This window comes from Anastrepha obliqua, chromosome 3 (genome assembly GCF_027943255.1).
Source record: "Anastrepha obliqua isolate idAnaObli1 chromosome 3, idAnaObli1_1.0, whole genome shotgun sequence".
In the NCBI taxonomy this organism is placed as follows: domain Eukaryota; kingdom Metazoa; phylum Arthropoda; class Insecta; order Diptera; family Tephritidae; genus Anastrepha; species Anastrepha obliqua.
The window spans coordinates 114,304,710-114,316,466 of record NC_072894.1 but is presented as its reverse complement, the minus strand read 5'-3'; the positions used below and the strand labels follow the sequence as shown (position 1 = coordinate 114,316,466).

Here is an 11,757-nt window from a genome sequence, read left to right as displayed (position 1 = left end):
TTGGGGAACTGCGAGCAGTACAAATATAAAAATTATACAACAAACGCAAAATAAGATACTCCGTATAATATCAAAAGAAGAGTGGTATATACTAAATGATAATATCCATCGAGAACTTAAAGTAAAAACAGTCCATGAAGAAATACGCAACAACAGCTTAAGACACACAAATCGGCTACTAGAACATTCTAACAGGGAAATTCGGCAACTTCCATTAAAAGAGGAAACCGAGACGAGGAGGCTTAAGCGCAAACGACCAACTGACCTGCAGATTTAAATGGTGTCACAATTTTATGAATAAGAATTTATAATTTAACTAGCAAACCCGGCCCCCTTCGCTGGGCACACTAAAATAGAATAGATATGGTTTAGAACAGAAAATATATGGTTTTCATATTATTTATTTCTTTATTCTTTATTCAAGCGCTTTGGCATAAACAATATTTTTTGTTTTTCTATTTGTTTTTGAGTAAATATAAAACATAAATTGAAAATCAGAAAAAAAGAAGATTGTTTTTAAATTTCAAATCAACGCATATGAATAAACAATCGTCTTTTTTCCTGATCATCCATGAATTTTTCGTTTCAATTTATTATATATGTTTTATTAAGCATTGGAGCTTTTTTAACCATTATCCATTTATATTTAAAAAAAAAACGAAAAAAAATTTTTTTTCCACGAACACATAATTTCATTCGGATTTCACATTAAATTCTCAAATTTCGTAAGAAATTATTCACTGTTCCAAAATCCACTCCAAAAAAATTCACAAACAATTTTTACATGTTGCACTTACGTTTTTTCCTTATGGCATCCAAATCAGAAAGAAATATTGACACATTGTAACTCACACTGTCAATTTGACAGTTCAGTTCCGCCCCAAGCGTTAAAAAAGTAAGCGACATTATGGCTGGTTCAAAAGAACGCTGTACCCGTTGCCAGTGCTCCGAATTACAACCAAACTTTACGAAACCCATTTTCAATACCTCTTTAACAATGTGCGTAAGTTTGGTTTAATTCGGTGCAAAGACACGGCGAGTCCACGTTTTGGCATATATTTCGAGACCCTAGTCATCAATAGGTATGAAAATGACCCCGTATTAAAGCACTTATCAACAGCTTTCATTTGATATCCATATTGTACAAACACATTCTAGGGTCCACGTTTTGGTCTCTATCTCGAGACCCTAGTCACGGAGCGGATGGAAATACTCTGAACTAAAGCATTCACCAACAGCTTCCATTTGATACCCATATTGTACATACACATCCGAAGGTTACCCGGGTCCACGTTTTGACCTATATCTCGAGCCCTATCCACCAATAGGTATCCAAACTATACGGAAACCATCTTCAATACCTTCTTAACAATGTGTGTAAGTTTGGTTTAATTCGGTGCAAAGACACGGCCGGTTAGCGAACACACACAAAAAGTTGACTTTATTTTATATTACAATATAAGATTTTTTTCAGTTTGTGTCCGAAAAATCCAAATATCTTACGGAACCCTATTTTTTTCCAAAATAAAATATAGTCCATGTTACTCGTGGATAATGTAGCTTTCGAATGGTGAAAGAATTTTTAAAATCGGTCCAGTAGTTTTTGAGCCTATTCATTACAACCAAACAAACAAACAAAGTTTTCCTCTTTATAATATTAGTATAGATAACGAGTTAATATTTTTTTTTAAATAAAGGTACAATATATAGTGGTATTGGCTTCTAAATACTGGTGGAACCCAAAAAGAAAGAAAAATTGTAAATATTTTATGTAGAAACAATAATAAAGGGTTAAAAAATATTTTTTTTTGACTAATACTCATTTATATTAGCTATATTTTGTCTGCATGTGTATGCATTATGGTGTTACCGGGTGTGGGAAGAAAAAATCTAGCCATGCATACAATCTATTCCAGCAATTTGACTCGATATTTCCGTTTGAATTTGAATTAATTTATTTTAATTGTAGCATTATTTCTGGCGTACCCTAATGTACTGATATGTGTAGGTGTATATAATATATACATTTTTGTTATGTAAACCCTACCCCGCGTGTAACAGTATACGCGTACGTACCGTATATATATAAGGCATAAAAAATATCAATAAGTGATTAAAAACAGCCGGCCAGTATTCGATTGCCTTCTGAGTAGAAAAGTTATTTATTCAATCGGGCACAATTTTGATAATATTTAATATGGAGCGTTGGAATAAATGTACAGCTGTCGTCACCGGTGCCAGCTCAGGTATTGGTAAAGCCATTGTTAAGGATTTGTTGAAGGCAAATATGAAAGTGGCTGGATTGGCCAGACGAAAAGAACTCATGGAAGAGTGGCGAGCAACATTACCAGAAGAAGAGAAGAATAACTTTCATCCCGTCGCTTGTAATGTCGCCTCACAGGAATCGGTTAACAAAGCTTTCGCTTGGGTTATCAAAAATTTAAGTGGTGTGGATGTATTGGTGAATTGTGCTGGCATTTATATTGCTGGACAAGCGACCATTATGGAACCAGGCGAAATGCAAGATGTATTGCAAACCAATTTGTTCGGTGTGATCTACTGTACCCAACACGCTTTTCAATCAATGAAAGATCGCAGTGTTGATGGCCATGTGGTGAACATTAACAGTGTCCTCGGGCATTATCTGCCAAATAATAATGCACAAACAACACCCAAATCGAATGTCTATGCGCCAAGCAAACATGCGCTAACCGCCCTGACTGAGGTGTATCGTCAGGAGTTCAGGGGTCTGGGCACAAGGGTAAAAATCACTGTAAGTATTTAGATAAAGAAGCGGTATTTTGTTTTATATGTACACACACACTTACATAGCTGCCGATAAAATGTTAGTACTCGCGTTATACCCGGGTTAAATGTAAACAATTTTCTTTGCTTTGTGGGATTTTGGTTTATTTGGTTTTTTGGAATTTAATATTGCAGATTGTTTATTTATGTAGGAATATTTTTTTTATATATAAGACAATTTTTATACTCCGGAAAACCTAAAAAAATTAACGATCCAAAATATAATGGCGTGGATTCCTGTACTTCATTCAAATAAAAAGGAATTCGAAATTTTATTTGTAGCCGTTTTGTTGCATTGCCGTTATTAGCAGTTACCGCATCATAGCGCCTTTATATTATATTATATTAACTACTACTGATAATATAGCCTACCAAGCGGTAAGTCTCTACATTTTTTAACCCTACATCACTAAATCATTCGCCTCATAGACTATAAAATAAAAACAAGTATATTTTTATATTTCCTTTTATTTTAAACATATGAGTGTAAACTAAGAGACATTTTATATTATTTTTATTTAACTAAATATTTACGAAAGTTCTTTTATTCAGGTGATATGACGGTAATATATCGAATTCGTTAAACTGCAGGCGTGCGTAGTTTATGAGACGAATGTTTAGTGGTTCAGGGTAAAAAAAAGGCCATGTGTACGCTAATAACTATGCTCCGATTTGCACATAGTTTTTTGTATTTTGAAGCTTATCTCTCCCGAAAGGTTCCTGTTCACTTAAATTAAATAAAAGAAGTGTTTCTATAAGCAAAAATGTTTGAAAATTTATAAAAGTATTTTCAGACTGCAACAAATCAAAAATGATCCAACCGTTTGGAGTACTGTTTTTTTGATGTAAAACTGTGAAGCGTTTACTATCACAATGTATTGGTCGAGAATAGCATTACAGCGCTTAACAAGTTGAGGGGTGGTGATCAGCTGATCCATTTCCGTAGGAAAATGCGGTCAGTTAAACACAAGTGCGACGTAGAAGGAAAACGCTATTGCGAGGGGCCGGTTTTCAGCTGACATGTGCTTGTAATAAAATAAATTTTATAGTGAAATATTTTCGTTTGCTATATCTGCAACTCGTTGAAACTCATTATTACAAAAAAAAAAAAAAAAAAAAAAAAAAAAAAAAAAAAAAAAAAAAACTTCTTTCTAAATTACAGTAGGTTCTGTTTTTATGCGGCTTTTTTTATGCGGTTTTGAAATAGTGCGGTTTTTTTTTTAAATTACAAAATGCATGTCGACCTATCGGAAATTGTACATATAAACAAGATTCTAAACCAGCTAAGCAAAAACTCATCACAGATTACATCAGAAATGCTAACCCTACAAGTATGGAAGATATATAAAGATATAATTTTCAAAAATACAATATTTTGTTTATGCGATTTTATTTAATTATTTCAGATTCATGCGGTCTATGGAACGTATCTATATTTATAATATGGGACTAGTGCCCTTTTTTATGCGATTTTATTACATTATTTCAGATTTATGCGGTTTTAGCATTTGAAACGTATCTATAGTTTTACTATAGAACTAGTAGCTTTTTTATGCTGTTTTTTTTATGCTGCTTCTTGCGGAACGTATCTACCGCATAACAACAGAACCTACTGTACTGATAATTTGCAATGTTTCTTGTGCAAATCGAAGATTATTATTCGCCTGCTATTGCTTGTAAACAAATAAATCGTCAACAAGTAATTAGAAAAGCAACACTAAGTCTTCAACCCGTTGGAGAAAATAGAAATGAATCTAATTATTTTGTCGCCGTAAAAATAACTGACGGCAAGAAATCCGTCTCCGTCGCAATTCTATGCAATTTCATCCTATTAAATGTGTTTTCATTTTCACCGCGGGTACTTGTCAACCCATTACCTGCTGTCAGCTGTATTTCTGTTCAAGCGGTTAATCAAATTTATCAGTTATGTCTCTTTCACACTAAAATCTTCAGAACGAAAGCACAATTTTTTGCAAAAAATTGCTATTTGTGTGTATTCTCGCAGTGTGTCAAATTCAATTAAGCAGGTATAAGTAGACAAAGCTGAGATACAAAATGTGTGCTCTCTAATTTCTATATCTGCCGCACTGTTGTTATTGTGTTCAGTACTCATATGCAATATGTACATATGTACATACTTTGCTTTAACGGCAGGGCAGCTCAAGCGAGCACAAGCAACTACTTGTCACCCTCTCTACAATAAGTTATGATTTGAGGCAATAAAGGTCGCCCTGTATGAAGATGATTTTAAAATTTCATGCACTAGGAAATTTCACCACATAAAAACTCAATTGTAACCAATTAAAAACAATTTGCAAATCATTAGTTGTTTTTCTGAGCGGATTTTCTACTCCGTGTTTGTTAGAAGAGCGCTTTGACAGTGTACGAGTATATCTGCCAACTTAGTAAAGCTACGAAATCAGTACTTTGTTGATTATGAAAGGCACAAACTAATGCTATTTCTTTAAGTGCACCTGGGAGCGTGGTATGCTTCAATGTATTTATGTATTAGTAACGTTTTTTAATTCCCAAAAATTGTGACTATAAAATTGGGGGTGTTGATTAAATAATTTTTTGTTGGACGCCTTTTGGCTGTGGTTAGAATAGGTTGGAGGCAGGCAAACCGCAACGGAATAGAGTTGGAGACCCTTTGTGATATCACAGTTCGTTTAACTATTCCCGCTTGCTCGTCTTACAAAACCATTTCTAACAAGATGGGCCCTATATCAACATATTTTTTCCTCAAAATTGTAAAATTATACGTTTTTGTACATATGAAATTAAAATTCTGTTTCATTGCAGAGTGTAAGTCCTGGTTTGACTGATACGGAGATTATATCTGATGCCGCAAGGGCTGCAAAGAAGCCAATTCTACAGCCGGAAGATGTTTCAAGCTGTGTACTCTTTGCACTTTCTACGCCAGCGCGTATGCAAGTGCATGAGATTATTGTGAGGCCAATGATGGGCGAGTAAAGTGTAAAATAAGAAGAAGCATGCCTCTGATAGTTCTTTATTTGCGAACTTCAGATAGATGTTGTGCCTAAGTTTGAATAACTATCATATTTGTCTTACAATGGATTTTTAATGTAATTTAATAATGTAAAGAGAAATATAAAATATAATATAAAATTTGATATGATGTAAATATTGACGGTTCTAACATCAGCTTCTTTTCGAAAGATAACCTGAATTTGGGCTCTGATCTGTGAGTAGATATATGTCAGTTAGCTCAATACCACTGGGGTTTGTGCAAAGGCTCATAGGGTTGCGTTAATAGTGGAAAACTTCTATTTCCAATTCACCATTTATGTCAATAAATCACTATTACGAGCACTAGTTTGGTGAGATTATCGCGGATTCTTCGCTTATAAAGTCTAATTGATTTAGTCAACTCAGAAGACAAACAAACACCCGATTTGTTATCGTTACTGAGTTTGGGTCATGCAGCACCCTCAATGAAACGCCCAATTCGTCCGCAGTTTTTTTTTTGTACGAGTATTTGTGTCCATACAGGTTGAGGGACATCTTTTCAAACAAAAAAGAAAAATGAAAATGATAAAGCTGGCGGGAAGGAAGGAAAATTCAGACAAAGAAAAAAGAAGAAAGACAACAAAGCTCCTGTACCCAGTCAAGTGAAGTCTCTTTCTAATAAACTACAAATACACGCTGCGAATTCACCATCTCAACTGAGATGCAAGAGCGAGACACAGCGAGCATTCGAGAGAATTAGGATGCGGTTCGGGCTGCGTTGGTGGTGGTGGCAGGCATCAAAGAAGATGGAATAATGAACTGAAATATAGAGCTCGTAACAAGAATACTGTGAAACAGAGTTAGCTTCAACGAACGTTGATCGTCCGAAGTAGGGAAACTTTAAAAGACAGTGAAAGGACAAGCTTAAGACGTTCTAGCCAAACCTTAGGTGAATTAGGAAATTCTGTCTAGAAAGGAAAATAGAACTATCGTAGGTATACTGACAGGCACCAATTTGTTAGCGGCACACGCATACAAGATGGGAATTGTAAACAAAGATAGCTACAAATTTTGCAATGAACTAGAAGATAGGGAAACTCTTGAACAATTTCTATGTTCTTGCTCTGCATTAGCTAGAACCCAAATGAAATGCTTAGGAGCTCTACAATATGAGAGGTTAGAATGTCTCTCGGGGTTAGAGCTTCAGAGCTTACTCAGATTCGCAAACGACGCAGGCTTATTACAAGTAGCCTACTACAAGGAAACGAAGGGATCAAACTCCATCTGGTACCACTAAGCACCAATAGGTCTGTGCTTTCAGCCAGCCAGGCCAACCTAACCTAATCTTAGGAAAATTACCGGCGCAACTTCGCTAAGAGAAGTAACAGCTTATCTCGGTATGTAAGTTTTTTGATGCGGTCGCCCCTCGGTAGCCAATGGCAAAACTCTACGATAAAGGCAAAAATGCATCTCATGCTGCCAATAAAATTTGTGCAGTTTATGGACCCGATACAGTTTCCATTTCCACCGCACAACGATGGTTTCAACGTTTTCGTTCTGGTGCAGAGGTGATCGAAGATGCACCACGGTCCGGAAGGCCTGCCGTCGAAAATTGCCATAAAATCGCTGAATTGATCGAAAGAGACCGGCATAGTAGCAGCCGTAGCATCGGCCAAGAGCTGGGCATGAGTCATCAAACCGTTATAAATCATTTGAAGAAGCTTGGATTCAAAAAGAAGCTCGATGTATGGGTGCCACACGACTTGACGCAAGAAAACATTTTTGACCATATGGATGCATGCGAATCGCTTCTGAATCGCAACAAAATCGACCCGTTTTTGAAGCGGATGGTGACTGGGGATGAAAAGTGGGTCACTTACGACAACGTGAAGCGCAAACGGTCGTGGTCGAAAAGCGGTGAAGCTGCCCAGACGGTGGCCAAGCCTGGATTAACGGCCAGGAAGGTTCTTCTGTGTGTTTGGTGGGATTGGCAGGGAATCAACCACTATGAGCTGCTCCCCTATGGCCAAACGCTCAATTCGGACCTGTACTGCCAACAACTGGACCGCTTGAATGCAGCACTCATGCAGAAGAGGCTATCTTTGATCAACAGAGGCCGAATTGTCTTCCATCAGGCCAACGCCAGGCCACACACATCTTTGGTGACGCGCCAGAAGCTCCGGGAGCTCGGATGGGAGGTTCTTTTGCATCCACCGTATAGTTCGGATCTCGCACCAAGTGATTACCACCTATTTCTGTCCATGACGAACGAGCTTGGTAGTCGGAAGTTGTCCACAAGAGAGTCCTGTGAAAATTGGCTCTCCGAGTTTTTTGACAATAGGGAAGCGAGCTTCTATAAGAGGGGCATTATGAAGTTGGCATCTCGTTGGGAACTCGTCATCGAACAAAACGGAGCATATTTGACTTAAATCGCATTATTATAACCAATTTTATGAACAATTGAAAATTCAATAAAAATACCGCAAGACTTTTTTGACAACCTATATCTAAAATTACGTTAGCTCAAAAGCTGATGCAAGTAGTGTCAAAATTCACTGAAAGCAGAGTAGCGGGCCACGGAATGTGCAATCTTTCTCTCAACCGTGGTAGCCGCCTACATCATCGGGTATTTTTTAAGAGTTTGAGAACTTAAAATGATAATGCAAAACAGAAATATTATTGGAATGGATTTTTTTTATTATACCCTGGTAGATAATTTAAGGGGTTATATACAGTTAGAAGACTGAAAAAACGCGATTTTTCCAAATTTTTTTCTGAGAAAACTTTTAAATTTATTGTTCTGAAAATTTATACACTTATTATGTTATCTTTCAACTGTATTTTAAGACTTAGTATTAGTAAAAATGTTTATTTGGAGAGGAGCTAGTGCTGATATCCGAGAGTTCCTCTCAAAAACGACGTTTTGCGGTGACCACTATATCTCTGAACTGGATCCTCTGAAATTAAAAAACCCAACAGATTTCGTTAAAGTATTGTTAAATCTAGTAATTAATCGAAGGAATAAACAAAATAAATTTTTTTGTTAAAATGGTGGTTTCTCAAAAAAAAAAAAATTTCGGGCTTAAATGTGTATAAAAAAAAATATTTATCGGGGAGAAAGAATTTTTGATTAATTACTAAAAAATATATTTAAGAAGCTCGTGTTAAAATTTGAGACTAATCAGTTTAGCCGTTTTCGAATATGTTGGTCACCGACTGTGAAAGCTCCATTTTCAGAAAAACGCGTTTAAATTTCCAGGTAAGCACTGCAGCTCCGGCCTTGTACTTCCAATCACTATAAAACGCCTTTTCAAATTTGCGGGTAACTTCGAAAATATTCACCGGAACGATATTAAATTTTCTGTGCGTATTCTTAATTATACAGCCATGGACAGATAAATAGCACAAATGTGAACCTTATATGTGAAGTTAAGTTTTTGGTACGAACTCTTCTTTGATCAAATAAATTTGTTACCGTTATTAAGCTTACACTTATGCGAGGAATTTACGTTTTTTTTTTCGATGGAATTTGCGTTCTATTCTATTTATGCTTATTGCTGTTTTGAATTGCGACGTGGAAAACATTGCACGCCGGAGAAAAGAGCTCTTATATACCGCATGAGTCAAAACGGAAAAAGCTATGCAGAAATAGCTGAAATGATGATGTGCTCTCGGAAAATGGTTTATAATGCTCTTAATTTAGTTAAGAAAGATTCATCCTATCTAAGCAAAAAAAAAAAAAAGAAAGAAAACCAAAGCCGCGAAGAGCAAAGCAGATCTTTTTAAGTCGGCACGGCAAAAAAAGCTTGAAATAAACCAAGAATCTGGTCTACAGGTGTTTGGCCGCATAAGCAGAAAAAAACCACTCCTCTCAAAAATACATATCAAACACCGACTTGCCTTTGCAAAAGTCCAGAAAGACAGTAGTAACGTTAATTCATGGAAAAAAAGGCACATTTTTATGATTTTTTTTTGATGACACAGTTAAAATTTATTCGTCAAATCTTTTACTACATAAAACTATAGCATTTGAAGTATATTTTGTGAAATTTTCATCCAAAAATATTTAAAAATACGGCAATGGCAGAAATTATTCGGACGCATCTCAAAAAAAGTAGTTTTGCGGTGCCCCTCATAACTCGGTGTTAAATCATCTGAAATCAAAAAACCAAAGTTATTTCGTTAGATAATCGTTTTCTCCGGGTATCGCCGAGAGGGTTTTTTGAAATTAAAAATTTTTCGATTTTTGGGAACACGTTAAAGTCAAAAACACGATTTTCGCGTAAAAAATCGGTGAATTAGTTACCGTAAAAACAAAAGTATCAACAAATTCGAAAAAAAACTCTTCGGCGTTGCCTTGTAAAACATCTACAGAAAAAGTGTTCAAAATTTCAAAAGGATCGGTGCAGTAGTTTCAAAGTTATGAAGGGCACCGACTTTGAAAACGTAAGTTGTGGGAAAAACGCTTTAAAGTTTTAAATACAAAAAAAATCAGAGTAAACCGTTTATAAGCGGATTTTATTGGCTTACCTCACACTGAATCGTCGATACCAGGTCCATAAAGGATATCGCTGTCATCCAAGCTGTCTGATGCAGCTTTTTGATCCTGTCTTCGCCGAATTCTGCCTTCCTTAGTTTTTTTCTCAGCTTCCTGCTCCGCTCGATCTATACGCATCGCGTCAGTTGACCTCGCCCATTCATGAGCGCTTGGCCCACTACTGATTCCCATATCTTACATGATTGTTTACAAAGCAAAACAGCCTTCATTGAAGACACAGGCTGCCACATAAGATGCAATCTCAACGATGACAGAACCTCCACTCAAATGCTTTGGTGAAATTTTCCAAATAAGTTGGTCGAAAGTTTGTCGTTGTTGTTTTGCGTAAAGCCTCCGACACATCGCTCCAGGAGGGCATCTTTGCTCAGATCTTCATAGATAGGCTTGATGGCATCCAAAACATCCTCGGGAAGAGCACTGTATGTGTGTTTAAACGATTTCAATGTATTAGCAGCTGCAGCTTTTTGCCATTCGCACCACGAGTCCGCACCACCCGGGCATTTTTCGTGCCGAGGATTCTCATCCGTTGAACTGTAGTGAAAAAACGTTGCCCAAATAGCATTTCGCATATTTTCCACGGAATCAGAGTAACGTCTAATAGCTAAACAGTAGTATACCGTCAGTTTATCAATCATTTTAGCCGTAAGCTTCCCTTTACCAGATAAACTCTTTCTTTTGATCTTTTTTCCAGCCTTAGTCTCGGTATCTACAACGGTCTTTTTGACTATGTCACGTAGACGAGTGCCCATTCTTTTTTGGACACATTCTTTTTTCATTATTGAAAAATCATCACCATACGGCTTGGAATTCACTAACCCAGAGTAAGCTTTAGAGTCGCCGTCGCCGATGTAGTTGCGATATCGCACGCCATTATTTATCGAGCGTTGAAACATGGCCTTTATCGCTTCGCCCTCCATATTTCCAGCTGCACCAGTATGATTTGCCTGACACTTTCCAGCATCTACATGGGCTTCATGCCACTCTTCGTATTCGGCGGAGTCTAATTTACTTTCCCAAGTTTTACATTCGTGACAGTATGAACTTTTCACGAAAATGTCAAGAACTTTACCTGTGAAGTAACCGATTAACGAGGTGACGCCGAATAAAGATGAGAAGCCTCCTTTCTTCCATGTTCCGTCGGCATCGTCAGTGTTTTTTTCTGTGGCTGTCGCTGCTTTTTCTTCTTTTGTAGCAGATGAAAAAAAGCGATTCGCTACTTCTCTTACAGTCGAGCACATTTTTTTCATGTATTCATTGTACCTTGGTCTTGATATAAAGCTAGTAGACAAATCCATCAAGCCGCAAAATTTTTCGCAGCCAGCTAATCCAAGGCCTAATATCCTCATCACGAAAGCAAACCGATAATTAACTTCGTAAACACCAGAGTTTATTCTTGCACTAGACGGAACGTTTGAAATCTGTTT

The 11,757-nt window shown here is 36.8% G+C and overlaps 1 protein-coding gene across 1 annotated transcript; it reads left to right on the top strand.

Annotated features, from left to right (window-relative positions):
• The first annotated feature begins 2,123 nt into the window (after positions 1-2,123).
• On the top strand, positions 2,124-5,927 carry LOC129240754 (farnesol dehydrogenase-like). Its single transcript, XM_054876732.1, has 2 exons — positions 2,124-2,773; positions 5,608-5,927. Exons 1-2 carry the CDS (start codon positions 2,198-2,200, stop codon positions 5,776-5,778), a joined length of 747 nt encoding a protein of 248 aa, XP_054732707.1. The 5' UTR covers positions 2,124-2,197; the 3' UTR covers positions 5,779-5,927.
• The last annotated feature ends 5,830 nt before the right edge of the window (positions 5,928-11,757 follow it).